The 15,613-nt window shown below is 36.6% G+C and overlaps 2 protein-coding genes across 5 annotated transcripts; both read right to left on the bottom strand.

The window, feature by feature from the left end:
- On the bottom strand, positions 1-7,254 carry LOC129438150 (uncharacterized). 3 transcript variants are annotated; one of them, XM_055196738.2, is made up of 5 exons: positions 7,108-7,254; positions 3,281-3,510; positions 2,734-3,183; positions 2,580-2,633; positions 1-2,439 (listed from the first exon to the last, which is right to left on the bottom strand). In XM_055196738.2, exons 2-5 carry the CDS (start codon positions 3,417-3,419, stop codon positions 1,952-1,954), a joined length of 1,131 nt encoding a protein of 376 aa, XP_055052713.2. In that variant the 5' UTR covers positions 3,420-3,510; positions 7,108-7,254; the 3' UTR covers positions 1-1,951. The 3 variants fall into 3 exon arrangements, with proteins under 3 accessions (XP_055052713.2, XP_055052714.2, XP_055052715.2); XM_055196739.2 differs by having other exon boundaries at positions 7,112-7,252; XM_055196740.2 differs by lacking the exon at positions 7,108-7,254 and adding an exon at positions 6,510-6,962.
- A 778-nt stretch (positions 7,255-8,032) lies between these two features.
- Positions 8,033-15,593, bottom strand: LOC129438153 (synaptosomal-associated protein 25). Of its 2 annotated transcripts, none has more exons than XM_055196744.2 (8): positions 15,405-15,593; positions 13,790-13,873; positions 10,896-10,937; positions 10,445-10,493; positions 9,942-10,059; positions 8,866-9,003; positions 8,582-8,726; positions 8,033-8,473 (listed from the first exon to the last, which is right to left on the bottom strand). In XM_055196744.2, the coding sequence occupies exons 2-8, from the start codon at positions 13,859-13,861 to the stop codon at positions 8,408-8,410; spliced, it is 630 nt and encodes a 209-aa protein (XP_055052719.2). In that variant the 5' UTR covers positions 13,862-13,873; positions 15,405-15,593; the 3' UTR covers positions 8,033-8,407. The 2 variants fall into 2 exon arrangements, with proteins under 2 accessions (XP_055052719.2, XP_055052720.2); XM_055196745.2 differs by lacking the exon at positions 9,942-10,059 and adding an exon at positions 9,371-9,482.
- Positions 15,594-15,613: the final 20 nt, after the last annotated feature.

The following is a 15,613-nucleotide window of genomic DNA, read 5'->3' as shown; positions in this document are numbered from 1 at the left end:
TTTTCTTGAAAAACATTATTTAATTAAATACAAATGCAGCAAGACTGATAAATGTTTAATAGAAATTCTGCAGGCAGGCAATTGTACACACGAGGTAAGTTTCTGGATAGGTTTCGTATTTATTTGCGAAAGCTTCAGGTATGCATAGCGTAAAATGTAAAGAAACATTAGTCACACAAGCCCATTAGTTAAAGCCATTGACAAAAACAGTAAAACACTTTTGTTACAGTGACAACTTTTTCTTCATCAATCTTTAGTGTTGTATATTTAACTTACTCTAGGAATCATTCAAGTAAAAACTTCAAGCGATATTTTTAATCATGTTTATTAATCATCATGTTTCACACAGGATTTTGATTTAGGAGACATTTTTTAACAGTGTGCCGACTTACTTTTCTGGAGACTAAAACAGATTTGTGGGTTTTAGGGTAATTCACCTTCATTCAATTTTAGGATTAAAAACCGTTTAAACTCGTAGGAGGCAAAGTACAGCACTACAATGAATCACTGAAAATTCAAGTTATAGAAACTTTTACAGCAGGTCTGTTAAATAATTATTTAGGCAGAAATTAAAATAAAACATGGAGAACAAAATGAAACAATTGCAATATCATAAACAGCACCACAAATAGTTATCCGTCAATTTTTAAATAACTATGTAATAGCACATGATTGGTCCACAAAAGTCTATAGCTGGCTTTCCATCACCCTGATTTTTGCGCATTTTGAAGTATCGCATAAGAAACAAGTGATGGAAACGCCATATTTCGAAATAGAAATCCTTTAATTTGCAAAAATGTTTTTGCGCTGGTGGTTTCTGACTTGTGCAAAAAAGTAAAAGAAGAGTAAATGCGAATAATGGGAGATGGAAACGCATTTGCCGAATAAATTCTGACGTGGCAAACATTAAACCCACGTGACGTTGTCTTTCCCATATATGGGAAAACTGCAAGTGCCTGCATCAAAGATTTTTGATTTCTTTTTCTGTGCACAGCATTCAGTTTGGCAATTATAAGCTTTACTAGTAAATGTATAACTTACTAAATCGTAACTAAAGTCCTGCAGTCCTGTCTCCATTTTCTAAGCGTGCCTTGTTTTGTTTACAGTTGGTTACTAGGTTACCGATACCGACCGTTTTTCGTTCGAAGAACTTGATGGAAACGCACCCAATTCACAAAAGATTTGCTTTAAGTTTCGATGGAAACCCCAGCTTATGTGGTCTAGGCGTCAACTAAAAATATTCAGAAAATACCTAGGAGTAAATCATAGATATATACACTAGATGGGTTCTAAGCATGCGTCAAAAACGCCGCCATCTTGGAACAGGGGTCTTGTCATAGGAAGTAGCTTGGTAAAGCTGCTATCTCCGCCTATACTCCGAATTCATGGACAATGCCAGACTTTTGTGCTGTGTATGGATGTTAGCCCTACTAGCACTTTGCATTATAGTTAGAAAAAGTTGGTTTTCGTAATTTCAAAACTTTAATTTTTTCTGGACTCAATGCTAAATACATGTCTGACCAAACCAAAAGAAAAACTAGACAATCGCATTCATGACGATTTATGGTGATTTTATTTCTGTTACACCATTGCCTACAATGAAACTGATGAGGGGTTCCTCTGTTTCAAGATGGCGGCTCTATTTGACGCATTTGGTCCAATGAACTGCTGTAGCCAAGGCGAGATCTAGTGTACATATCTATGGGAGTAAATAACCTACAGGTGTCAATATTATTCCAACTCCTAATGCATTTCACTTCTAATGGATTTTATTTTGTTTTCATATAAATAGATACAAATTTTCGCAGTCCTGTCCTGACTTTCATAAAGATTCAAAGTACGACTGCCATAAACTCTAGATTATAATCTCACAATATTTTCTTATATAACTTTCTGTGACCAGTAGTAGTTCTAAATGTTGAGGCCAGAAAACTTATCGGTAGTTCATGGATTATGGATGGCCATTGGTCTTGTCTTGAAGGAGAGTCAGGGCGCTGGAAGAGAAGTCACGCAGGACATGCAGAGTGTTACGCTGCAGCTGTAAGCTGTCGCGTGAAAACTGCTTCTGGGTCTGAACCAGACGTTGCATTGATTCTGCGAGGGACTCAAGGGAGCGAGAAAGCGACCCTATCAGCTGTGTAGTGGCCTGCTGCTCCTGCAGGCTGCGTGAGGCACTTTGGGCTAAATGCTCCCGTAGGCTGGGCTGATCCGTAGGAGATGGCCGGGGAGGAGGCGGAGCTGGAACTGAATGTGATGAGGATGCTCCAGAGGGCGGAGTCAGGGTTGCAATGCCGATTGCTGGACGACCATTGAATGTGCTGTGATTTGGTTGTTCTGGCATATTGCTTTTCTCACCACTGGGGTGGCTGAGGAATCCAAGAGGATTTATAGTATTCTGATCTTTTTGGCATCCTGGTTCAATAAATGGCATGATAGTGTCTGGATCAACAACAAAACAAAATGTAGGCATATGCATTGTAAATACACAAAGTTTTACTTAATGTATAAACAATAGTAGCCAAATATAAATTAGCAAAAGAATAAAAAATATTATAGCGAGTATTCCTGTTGTGTCCTACCTTCCTTTTCTAATGTGTCCGTCTCGAAGTCCGTAAGCGGCACTGCTGAATCATCTATTATTTTATTTCAAAACAATTATAATTTAGTGAATTGGAAATATAACAACACGCAGTAAATAATTAACTTATTCAACTAAAATAAAACAAAACTCACAGCTATACATCATATCTGTAGGTGGCGCAACATCTCTTTTCCCTGGGATCCTAGTGTGGATAGGAGGTGGCATTGCTAGGCCAAATGAATGAGGCATGCCATTTGCAAATCCCGAAGAGCTATGTGGTATCTCAGAAGCACCTAGACTATCCTCATTGTCATCATCCATTTGGTCATCACTTGCCAAAGCCGTCATGTTTTTGCTGGACATCTGAAGGATCTGATGCACCATGGCTTCCACAGGTGAAAGCTCTTGCGCAATATAGGCAGCCGTGGCTCCCGCCGCCTTCATGGCTGCCACTCTCCGCTTGGTATCGCATTTGAGGTCGGCCCATTTTTTGATGACTTCGATGACCTCTCTGTGACACTCGCTGACCTCATTGATACGGTCCGTCAGAGCAGCCCAAGTATGGTGTTTGAGTTCCTTCGAAATGCCCCTGTTGAACCGCCCTGTTTCAAACATTAGTATATTAGACTTATTTTAAAGTTAGGGTTCATTATTAAAACGACACAAAGCATAATAGTGCTGAAAATCTAAACGCCTTACCAACGAGAATGTGCCGTTTTCTCTGTACCTCATTGAGAAGCAGCTCAACCTCCTGATACGTGAACCGTGACTTTCTTTTCTTAAACCGTGTCAAACTGCCATCTGGTCCCCTGTAGTGGTATGGCAGAAACCCAGACATTCTCCTCTGTGTAAGGTCTCAGTGGTTTTCATTCACAATTAAACAGGGCTTCTAGATAACATCTATCAGAAAGATGGCTTGAACTTTTTGTCTGAAAAAATAAAGAGAGATTCAATTTACATTTCTCTATGAACAATTCGATTAATTCCTTCCTCATTTTGCCTTGCGCATATAATGGCTAAAATGATAAATCAACATTTAGACAAATATATAAATACGTCTTACATTCATTCATATACACACACACACATGCAGTTGGCACATTACTTTATTTAAAGCATATAATTTTGCATTTAATCTATAAACTGTTTTTCAAGATTTCAAGGACCCGTAGCTAGCTAACATTGTATACATTAATTAATTTAAATGTTACCTCAATGTGAGTGTAATAGTTGATACGCGTTTGATATGATATATGAAAGAAGGTAATTTTCTTGTCATTTATTTCTCTTCATCAGTATTAAACTACTGTAAAATGACTCGGTTGTTATCGATTCTATGTGGAAGTCTACCGGAAGTTGCGTTTAGTCCACAAAAGCAGTTTGTTTATCTTGTTGCTGCTGAAACCATCTATTTCTATCAGTATGTGTGTACTGTTCCCTAGTATCGAACCTATACTGTTTTGGAATCCTACCATAGTTAATATTAAAGTTTACTGCAGTATTATTAATACAGTTTAATCAATTCACTATCCACCTTATTTTTGACGTAAATTTGGGCGTCGCCATCTTTGAGCTCCTTTGTGTAAGACTTTCGTTGAGCCACTAAAGCAAATGGTAGTTGCATTGCAAGGGACATGAGTATGCCGCTTTAACTGGGTTTTTAATATTTATTATAAAAATACAGGAAGACCGTCATAATTTGTGCAGTAAGGGGTTCCCATAATAGCCGGTACAAACGCAGTAAATTTCTAACAAAACATTTGTTTTAACGATAATCCACGCACAAGAGCTCAATGTGTGTGGCGCACGTGCACCCATTATCTATAACCACACATCCATTTGTAAAACCTTAGATAGAAACTGCCACTACAAAATAAATTAGGGATGCGCAATAATTCGCATGTGATTGTCATTGCGCATCTTGTAGGTGAAGCCCGTTCCTTGATTAGAATTAAATCGCCGTCAGATGGAGCGGCATTTACTACACAAAACTGTAGTTCACTGACAATCGACTAGGGCTGGGCAAATTTTTTTTTACATTTTTTACATTTTTTTTAATATTTATTTCCGCAAACATTGAACGTAAGATTAACATTAATCTAATTACTAGTCTTCTTCTTTACTAGATGTCACCCTCTTTTTTTGCTTGCGCTATGTTACCAAGGAGCGAGAGGCAAGCCTGTCATTCATTCATTCAGTGCTTAAAATGCCAGTTTCATGTGCTTCATCGACGTTGATGCCACCTTCACATAAAAAGTCAGAAGTATGGAAGCATTTTAGATTTCACAAGCAAGACAACGACGATAGTGTTGTGTCTTTTAATTTCTTTTTATTGTTACTGCTGTTCACTGTTCTTTTTTATTAATATAGTATTTGTATTAAATCTATATTCATTGAGTTGAATCGAGAATCAAGTATAAAAACCGGCCTGAGAACCGGAATTGGAAATCGAACCGATAGCTTGTGAATCTAAACCGAATCAATCTGGAACATCTGAATCGATACCCAGCCCTACAATCAACGCAATTTTGCATTAATGATCGCGGATGTATCGCCTGCAATATGTATGTGATATGGCCCAGCTTGTCCGTGAACTACTGCTTTATGTAGTAAATGCTGCTCCATCTCAATAGCAGGTGATGGCGGCGATTTACTACCCATCAAGGAACCGGCTCCACCGACGAGATGCGTATGACACCACATGTGGATTATCACGCATCCCTACAATAAACACAATAATTGTTTGAAAAAATATGCTGATTAAAGCTGCATTTAGACTAGCAGCGACTAGCAGTAGCAGAGCGACGCAATCTCATTGACTTCAATGGAAGATTGGCGACACGAGCGACAGTGACCGTTGGCGACCGGATGGGGCGTGTTTAGTCACTTAACAAAGTTGAGAAATGTTTAACTTTATGCAAATTATGAGCGACTTTCGAGAGCAACTACCAATGAGAACGAAGCAGTGGAGTTCACGTCATCGTCACTTACTGGAGTGGACGGTACTCATTTGTTTTACGACAACCATTTTAGAAACACCTCTTTTGAAAGAGACGAGCGTCACACAGCGACAAAGTCGCTTATAATGTGAATGTACCTTTAGCTGGTTTATTTATTCTGTTACTATATATTATTACAGTACAATATAAGTTAATGTTTATAATAGTTCTTAATGTGTTTGCGCTTAAGTTTGTTATGTTTTAAATTAAAACGCAAATCATTTTAAAATAAGCAAATAATAAGCTCATCTCCATCTAGTGCATAAGAAGCGATAAAACGAAAACAATACTAAATAAATGTAGTAGTTTAATGTTTATATGGTTTGTTCAAATAACTAACAATGCGTTGAATGAGAAAGACGCTGCTGACTGTCGGACCAGGTGTCAATTAAAAACTGCTATTTAAAAAAAACTCACACCAGAGGGAGAGTTATGACATAGATACTGATATGCCTCTGTGCTTTCATAGTTGCGCATTGAAGACCTGTCCGTTAAATCATGTTTTATCCGTGCTCCCACTACACCGTTTCTACCTGCCGGCTATTAAAACGGAGGTCTTGCACAAAGAAGGGAAATACGTCACAGCACTTACTTCCGCGTTCGAAAATAAGGTGTATAGTTAACACCACAGAATACTATATTACACAATAAACTTAGTGTAGTAAATACTACAATATACTGGGGTAAATTTCAATGTATTCAAGTTTACCATGCAAACACAAAAGAATACTACACTATTTCTTCCATTTATAAGGTCAATATTATAACAATCACTTACAGACAATAATTTAATTCTAAATGTTTATCGTTATTCGAGAATATAAAGCACACATTTATACACGATGGTGTCCTAAAATATCAGACAACTTAACTAATAAAAATCAGCATTACAATTTGAAGGACAACACTGAAAAGTCTCACGCACACACCTTCATAATAAATCATTAGATATAAACACAACATGAATCCTCAATAGTGATGCTCTTGTGACGCGTGCCCTTTAAAAAGACAGCACAGGCAGACAGATCCAAAAGGAAAAGACAGATCCATATTTTCAGGCTCCTTTTACTTTAAATTAACTGTTACAACTAATTGCAGTGTGATCTCACAGCGCCTCGCCGGTGTCTCCATATGCTTCCTGCTTCTTTGTTGTTTTCCTGTCTAATCTTGAGAGCAACAGAGAGAAGCGAGCGACCGAGCGAGCACAGAACACATCACGCGTCTCACGTATTCATTTCGCCAAATACGCATTAATACAGAAAATACATTTTTGCACGTCAATAACACGCTTTACGCGTAAATATTTAGGTATTTCTAGTAATAAGCACGTAGTCCTTCCGAATGCACGAACCGAGTCGTATTTTGTAGCTGTAGCTAGCAAGCCTAGTGGAAAAAAGGGAGTACGCAAGCATTTCGCAGACGCGTTAACGAACGAGTTTTACGCAAATCTGAAAGACGGGCGTTGAGATATGGACCCTTGTCGAACTTTCTTAGTATTCATATAGTGATAGATTAAGTGGTATTTACCTACATTGAGGCCGAACGTGTCCTAGGATTTGTCGCTGTAGTGTTGGCCGATAAACTTCGCAGGCGGCGATCCCCTGCGTCGCGCAGACTCAGTTTACGTGTTTTTCCCCCTCCGCGAAGATAGTTCGCCAACATTCTATAGTAATCCTGCCCTGTGCCTGTATGGAAGCAGACCTAACATTTATATGAACACTGTGGCCCGATCCAAACTGCAAACTATTTCACGTACAGTTAAATAGAATAAAAAAATTTAAGCACAACATAACGCGTATTTTTTATTTTTTATACGCAATTTTTTTAATTAATAAAAAACACATGGGAGTAGGTAGCATTCAAAGATGGACTATTGTACTAATCAAAAAGAAGCTTGCTTATATGATATATAGATTTGTACTATACTGTAATAATAATATTAATGTATTATTAAATATAAACTATAATGGATAGTGTTAACAGTGAGATTTTGACTAAAAAATATTTTTTCCCCTGGCTTTTATAAGGTCTCCGTTGTCATATTGAATTACTTGACGTTGAGTATAATATGCAAAAATTAGCATACAGTTTGCGTGGTTCCAAAATAAAACCTTATATGTAAAATAAGATCACCATTTATGCAGTTCAACAGTGAAGTGGCCACGCACTAACTATCGCCACCATTTTGAGCTTCTCTCCCAAAGCAGGGAAGTGGCATTGTAATTGAACCACATAACCTGTAGGTGGGTGTAGTGAGGCTCCTTTAAAATTAATCTGAAAAATCTAATAGTTGCCTACATTTAAAACTATCCAGGCTTGTTTCATGTGTATCACAAAAAAATTAAGTTTTAAGGAGAAAATAATATTAAAGTTGAAAAAATTGACGTATGCATTTTTAAGACAATGATGCAAGTGGCACATAAAGCAGAAAAACATTCTGTGCATCAGGAAAAACAATGTATAAATTGGTTTATTACTTTAACGGTTGCTTAAAACAGACAAAATACATTTACCAATACAAAGACACTGTTTTCTTTTTTCTTTTTTTTTGAGAGTTAAAGTGGGCATTTCTCATTCATGATGATGTGTTCTGCAGGCTTAAAAAACAAGAATCTAAAATATCATTTATATACAATACATGCTTAAATTACAAATACAAGGCACACTACGATGACAAAGGCTTTATATTGGAATTCATTACATTTCTCTTTGTTTATAATTTGCTGTCACATCAATAGACAAAAAATTATGTAAAAAGGTTCCATAAAATCATTATGTGTGCACAAGACTGTGATATAACAAATTATGTAATGGCTAGCATTCTGTTTTATCTTGATATTAGCTTTGTGGCCCTCTGATTGGCCTCATTGATCCGGGATTCATTAACCATGGCCTGCAAAAACAAAACAAAAAACAGCCATTAATATAAACTGGAACTTTCAGATTCTCTTATATAATCGTTCATGTTCAACAAACAAATAATCCCATTTCAAACACTGACCTTGTTCTGTATGCGGTCTATCTGGACATTCTGAGTGTCGATTTCATTGCCCATGTCAATAGCCATGCTTCGGAGGTTGCCAAGGATACTGCCGACCTGAGCCAAGTTTTCCTCCATTTCGTCCTCTCTTGCATCATTCGTCACTCTGTTAAACAGATTCAGTGGACAACATTTAGGTTCACACACTGATAAATCACTGTCAACCCTTCATTCTTTATGTCCATAATTATATCGGAATGCTGTTATTACATTAACATATTTCAATCTGAGTAAAAGTCTGGAACCTTTTTATGTATCCACCACTCATAGTCATCTTCTCCCTCTCATCCACCACACGGGACGAGGGCTGGCTAGACACCACCCCGTCTTGATTATTACCCCAGACTTTTTTATAGGCCCCACTTGCTTCAAAGTTCTTTAGCCTGTGGAAAGCCACGTGAGAAATATGAGAGTAAATATATCTGTCCCCAAAAACCTTGAGAAATGATCTGTAAATGTAGGCTGTTATCGCATATGATTTAACACCGACTGCTGGAGACGCTATTAGTTTGTGTTGCATCCGTTCTGAATGAACCACACAAGAATCACAGTGCTTATTATTTGGATAAAGGCTTGGAGTTGATCCAACAAGTTAGATTCAGGGGCGTACAATTTTTAGAGGCTTAACTAAAAAAAGACTGTGATTTTGTAAGTTCAAACATTTGGCACAAAATGACCAGAACATGCATGTTTTCGTGCAAGCACACCTACATGCCCCTGAAAGCAAAGCCCCTCCATCACATCACATACTTATCACAGGAGCACAGACCGCAGCATTTGCCCAGATCTGTAAGGTTTTTCTCAGCTTCCCTCATGTCCTGGTTGATCTGGTCCAGCCCTTCCTCAACCCGCTCCAGCTGCTCTGGATGACGGAAGGTGGGATTACAGAGTATGAAGGTTTCAGGGGTTAAAGTACGGGGATAAGATAAAAACACAACAACATTTTTCTTAACAAGCGACACAAGCCCACAAGCAACTAAACGTCTAATGTAGCTTCGGGTTCAAAATGACAATACAAAACATATATAAACTTAAAAAAATGACTAAAGTGTGTTAGGAATTTGACTGAAATGTGTTAAGAAAAACAATGGCAACTGTTATGTGAGCATGGGTTGTACAACAATTAGGTTCATTTTAAACAACAACAAACCTCTGCTCACATAACTTGCCCATGATTACAAGGACAAATCTAAAGGGAACTTCAATGCAGGACAGGTTTAGTGATGGGACAGAGGCATGGGCAGAAAGGTGGCATGACTGACAGCTTGATAGCCGACTACCAAAGCCCAGTCATGGCTCAGGTGTCTGGGAGGAGACCTACTTTGTACATGGCCAGATGCACAGACCGCAGCATCTGGCCATGTCAGTGAGATTTTTCTCAGCCTCCTTCATGTCCTTGTTGATCTGATCCAAGCCCTCTTCAATGCGGTCCAGTTGTTCTGCCCATGCAAGGGAGATGGGGCGGGCGTGGGAGGCAGTAGGAAGGGTGAATTGAAAGGGGTAGATATGTGCGAGCATGCACAAGCAAACACATACATTTTTGCATATGTACAAAATCATATATAAGTACATTTATATGTCGTACTGAAGAGACAAGTAAATAACAGAAGAGGAAGAACACAAGGGATGTTCACCCACATATGCAAGATTGTGCATACTCTGTGTCATTAGCATAGAGATAATAGCTACCTGTCATACAGATGCAATTGCTATTACATTCAGTGGCTGAACATCAAATGATGCATTTACAAGTTTATAAATAACCTGCTGTAGATTCTTCATTTATTTATCTATAATACAATATGTATGGAGATAACTCATTACCTCCCTGTTCATCCAGCATAACCAGTGTCCGGATTCCTGCATCTTTACTCTGTTGAAAAGCGTGAGGTAAAGAAATCAATATGAAAGCACATTGAAGTAGACAAAGCTAAGATGAGAAAAGCAAATAATAAACACAAAAACACTGTACCTATTGCTCTTTTATTTTGAAAATACTTTTAAAAAATGTATAACGTGATATTAATCAACAAAGTAAAAAGTGAAATATCCGAATTTATTATGCTTTCATGACAAACTTTATATAAGACAGTCAATGTACTTACAGTTTGCTTTCATTGTCTTTAATAAGCCAATTTTTTGTATGTTATAATGTTTAAAATTCTTAAAAATCCTATAACAAAACTTGCATTTTGAATCTCAGATTTTTTGTGTGATCATAGTAAATGATAATGAAATGATAATGAGTCAGGGCACTATTTAGTAGCTTACTCACCTCCTCTAACAGAAGCTTCATGTTTCTGGTGATCTCTAGAGACTGCATGATGGAGGTAAAAACAAGTATTTAAAAAACATTGCATGTAAAGTATTTATTCAAACCTATTGTATATCCTACTCTATATCAACTTCAGAGCAGTTTATCAAATATACCAAGTGGCAATCTAATGGCACCTGCTGTCATTATTTGAAGAGCCCCAATTTCCCTGTTATGATTTTTTTTTAAAAATGTGTTACTACATGTTAACGGTCTGCAAAGTTAGAAATAAACTTGACTTGAAGGGGTGTTCATAAGACTGACATGGCACCTTCAAAATCTGACATGAAGGAGATTTTATTCACATTTATGACAACTGTCATTAAGTGTCATTTGTTCAATTTTAATGCAAAAATGACATGATTATGTTATGACAACTTGACATAAAACAATACATCATAACTTGTCATAAACAAAGACATATAATTACCAAACTAGCTTTATGGATTAATACATTAAACTGTCATTTAAATTTCATTAGGTGTTAATATGTCAAATAGTTTTAAATACCTTAACAAAATGCAACAGACACGTCAAAAGATTATACTTAACTTTATGTGCACAATACATAAAAAACTGACAACTAACAGAACTTGTTCTTCCTCACACAGAGGGTAAATGTTCTGACATAGAAAAAAACTAAATAAACAAAATATTTAATTAATTAATTTAATGTATTTAACTGTTTTTACAGCAATATGAACCTAACGCTGGCTTATTAGATGAATTGGTCTCCAAATGTAATACAATATAATTTTATCAATTTTAATTATTATTATGATGATTATGATTATTATTATTATTGGATGGTTGATTTGATTTGTTAAACACATGTAGTAAACTAAAAAAAACACTATATTTATTTACTAAAACACAATGTTTATGATGCTGTTATAAAAATATTTGACAGAGTATTAACACTTAATGACATTTTAATGACAAATTATATTTGTATCACTGGTAAAAAGTGGTTAGTCTTGTGTTATGTTTATGTGCATAAAATCTCTTTTATGGTCATGTGATGATTATGAAGGTGTCATGTCAGGCCTACTAACACCCCTTCAAGCAGTGTTGTTTGCGGTTTTCCCGCACAATTAGGCTATTTTGAAAATACAGTTGCGGGAAAAATTTCGGAGCTGCGGGTTGCGGTTTTTTGGGCTAGTTTTATAATGTGCCGCGGCCACGAAAATGTTTATCTATGGACTTATAAAATGAACGTTCTTTATTTTCCTAATGTGCATTTATCCCATAAGCAATACATGTCAACCCAAGGACAGCTGCAGCATCAGGAAGTCAGTGGAAAAGTGATTGGAGGGGCACATTTTGCTCTTAATATCAGGTCAGAAACAAGAAATTACCTTACGTAAGGAGTTAGGTCTATACTGAGAGGATATTTACAGACCACGTGAACCCATCTTTGTATGATCTTTTCAAGTTAAATAAAATACGTAGAGAGTATGTTAAAAGGGCAGAGTTCATACTGTCTCAAAATGGCACGGTTGGGTACACTTAGATGTACTAAAGATAATCTTAAGAAGTACTAAAGTAGATGGGGTTTTTTTTGAGAACAGAATAGTGTGTGAAAATAGAGCACCTTAAGTGCATAAAGAAAATTTTCATCTGCATGGAAAGTACATTAAAAGCAATAGTAAGAGTTTATTTTAGAGTCTTCGTTGTAATCCCGGAGTTTTCAACTGTGATTGGACAAATGTAAAAATTGGGCTAGTTTTCATTCCTTTTGGGCGGGTTTTAAGTTGTCATTGGGCTGGAAATTTTTCTTGGACCTGGCAACCCTGCCTTCAAGTAAAGTGTGACCGAAATACCGAAAAGTTATCACCTATAACTGACTTTAAATGTCTTTTCTTGGACTACAATGAATGCAAGGATTGGCAACAGTTTACTTCCACAGCAGGTTGACTCAATGCACTCAATGCGCATTAACTTAATTCTGCCTGCTTCTGAATCACAGCCTGTAAGTACCCTATGTTTCATATTTAAAGAATTTACTAGTGACTATACAAACCATGATTCAAACAAAAGTTTTGAGCAGCGCTTGTTGTTTTTATGATCACAAATGCAGACATGGTTTTATGTTTTAGTATCTACCCTTACCATACCGAATCTGTTAAATTCTGCTCAAGTTAATCGATCACTTTGGTAATCTGCATTTACTGGATCAGATTCGGGCTTGTATTGATAAGGTAGTAAAGACAACATTATCTCCTGTTTAAAACTGATCTTCCAAATATGGTAATAAGCACCACATTTCCATCACTCGCTTAAGGTATTCAGCCAATCAAAATGCACTGGATAGCTGGCCATTTAAAGCATGACGCGCTTTTCAAAATGATGCACTTTGTACAAATCGACCTGTTTCAGAAAGGCCGGCCTAGAAAAGCAACATTAATTTACGGTATGTGGAAAATTATTGAACCATAAACCATGTGAATACATTGGATTACGCCAAATACACAAAATAATGTTCTTTTTAGCAATGAAATAGGGTCTCTTTAATACCATGCAGAAAATCAGGCATAATAAATAATGGCTTCATTTATAATTTACATAACTTAGTCACAACAGGAATCAATAATGCAAGTGCATATATAACATGTTCAGCGCCATCGTCCTAGCAGCTATGTACCATGGTGATAAGAGTGACCTGTAGCAACCTTAACAGGAGAACAGGGAAAATGTTTGATGTCATCAGCTTGTTGATAAGCGAGTTGAGGTTGTGCAATGTCATCAAAACAGAAACAACACTAACAGGTCACACACTGTTAGCTGATGATAAATAAGAATCAATACCACGATCTGGAAGTTTACTTTTAACGTTTGTTTGTTGATGACATTACCTCATCTGTCACCTGATTGGCTCTCCTCTGCAGCTCCTCTACCTCAGACCTCATTGTGGAGTCAGCAGCCATCCCAGCAGAGTTCTGCAACGGGGGGAGGTTGAGGGAAGCAGTTATTCTTAGAGCAAAGGCTTTATAAACTCAGCATGCCTCAGACTGACAGCAATAATTGGCCTACTATGACGGCGAAGAGAAGAGCACACATGCTGAAATTGTTTGCATAAAATCTAATGCGAGCAAATCTTCTTATGCAACACCGAAACCATTATTCATTAATTGCTAGGTGTACCTCAAAATTAGCATGCATTCAGAGCACGAGGGTGGAAAATTATATAGCGCTACAAATCTTAACCAATCCTGGAACAAACCTCTTTGGAGGGTGTGCTTAGGTTGTCAAAATGTCTTTCACACTATTTTTGTGTGTGTGTGTGTCAAAAGGATCACGGCAGCATGTGCTTTTAAAACAGATGCATTTGTTGAATAGTTTTGGTGTTTTTTTAAGGCAACTGATGAAAATGAAAAATGAATGTGAAAATAAACACATTCAAACACACTGAGATTCTGCCTCTATGGGATGGAAAATCATTATGCAAACTTTTCATAATTTATCAAAATTATACCTTACCTATGCTAATGCTTAGCATGCAAGAAGCTTTTGATCATACTGAATGCTGTCTAATAAACAATTATTTTTAAGTATCGCATCTGGGGGTATACAAATGATTCAATTATACAATTATACTAAGCATGCTTTGCAATAATAGCAGCAAATTGTAGTTTAGCTCTAACTAAAATGAATAATTAAAGTTCATACAAATATCTCACTAATATAAACAAACAAATTACAAGTAAAATATAGCCTACCAATGCAGAATATGAAAGTTTTCTCCAAAATGTATACAATAAAACAATGAAAATAGAAACTTGTTGCTGAACAGTACAAAAATCACTGTTCCACACAGATAATGTTATATATTATTATTATTATAGGTAAATGTTTTTTTTTTGTAAAAATTGATTGAATAAAAAAGATAAAGTTGTTTATGTAGTTTTTATATATGCAAAGGAGACAGAACATACTAATACTAAACATCTAAGAAATGTCAAATGGTTAACAACAAGCTTAGATGAGCATACTGTACAGATTTCATCCGTACATTGATGAGGGACTGCTGTTCAAAGTGAATGACAGGCAGTGGACTACCAATTTATAAATCAAAGCGCAAGATAAATTGTTTACACGTGAGTATATGACTTTAAAAAACAGAGATCCTATTTGTATTACTATTTTTATAGTATAGTTTAAAATAATCCTTGATTGTAATCTAAAGTATCAAAATTTAACCCGTTGTTATGTAAGGTAATTGAAAATTTTGAGCTTGAATATGTTGGCAACGTGCCTGACGAACTTCAGGCGAACACAGATAAAACCTGTCATCAAAACATGTGCAACCTCAGAAATCATAAAGCTGTGAACAAATAAAAAACACACGTAGCCTGTACGTTATAACCTGTTAATCAAATTGTCAACATTTAAAGTAAGAACTCCAAACACTACATATATGAACGCGTTTACAGCTTTCAAAAAAAATTTATTTAATTTGACAAAACTTACCGTACAAGAGAAACGACAGGTTTAAGTTTTTACTTCCCCGGAGGATGGCGCAAAAACAATGCCCGCTTTGTTCACCCGGCCGCGCTTAACACCTGTGTTTGCTCATTGATCTGATTCAGCATCATCTCTACACAGTTCTCTCAGGTAAATCAGTGGCCACGCCCTTTTGTGAAGAACTGTCAGGCTATTGGCTGCTGTAGGAATATTAT

This window comes from Misgurnus anguillicaudatus, chromosome 24 (genome assembly GCF_027580225.2).
Source record: "Misgurnus anguillicaudatus chromosome 24, ASM2758022v2, whole genome shotgun sequence".
NCBI classification, from domain to species: domain Eukaryota; kingdom Metazoa; phylum Chordata; class Actinopteri; order Cypriniformes; family Cobitidae; genus Misgurnus; species Misgurnus anguillicaudatus.
Note: the sequence above shows the minus strand (reverse complement) of the source record. Positions and strands in the feature narration are given on the sequence as shown.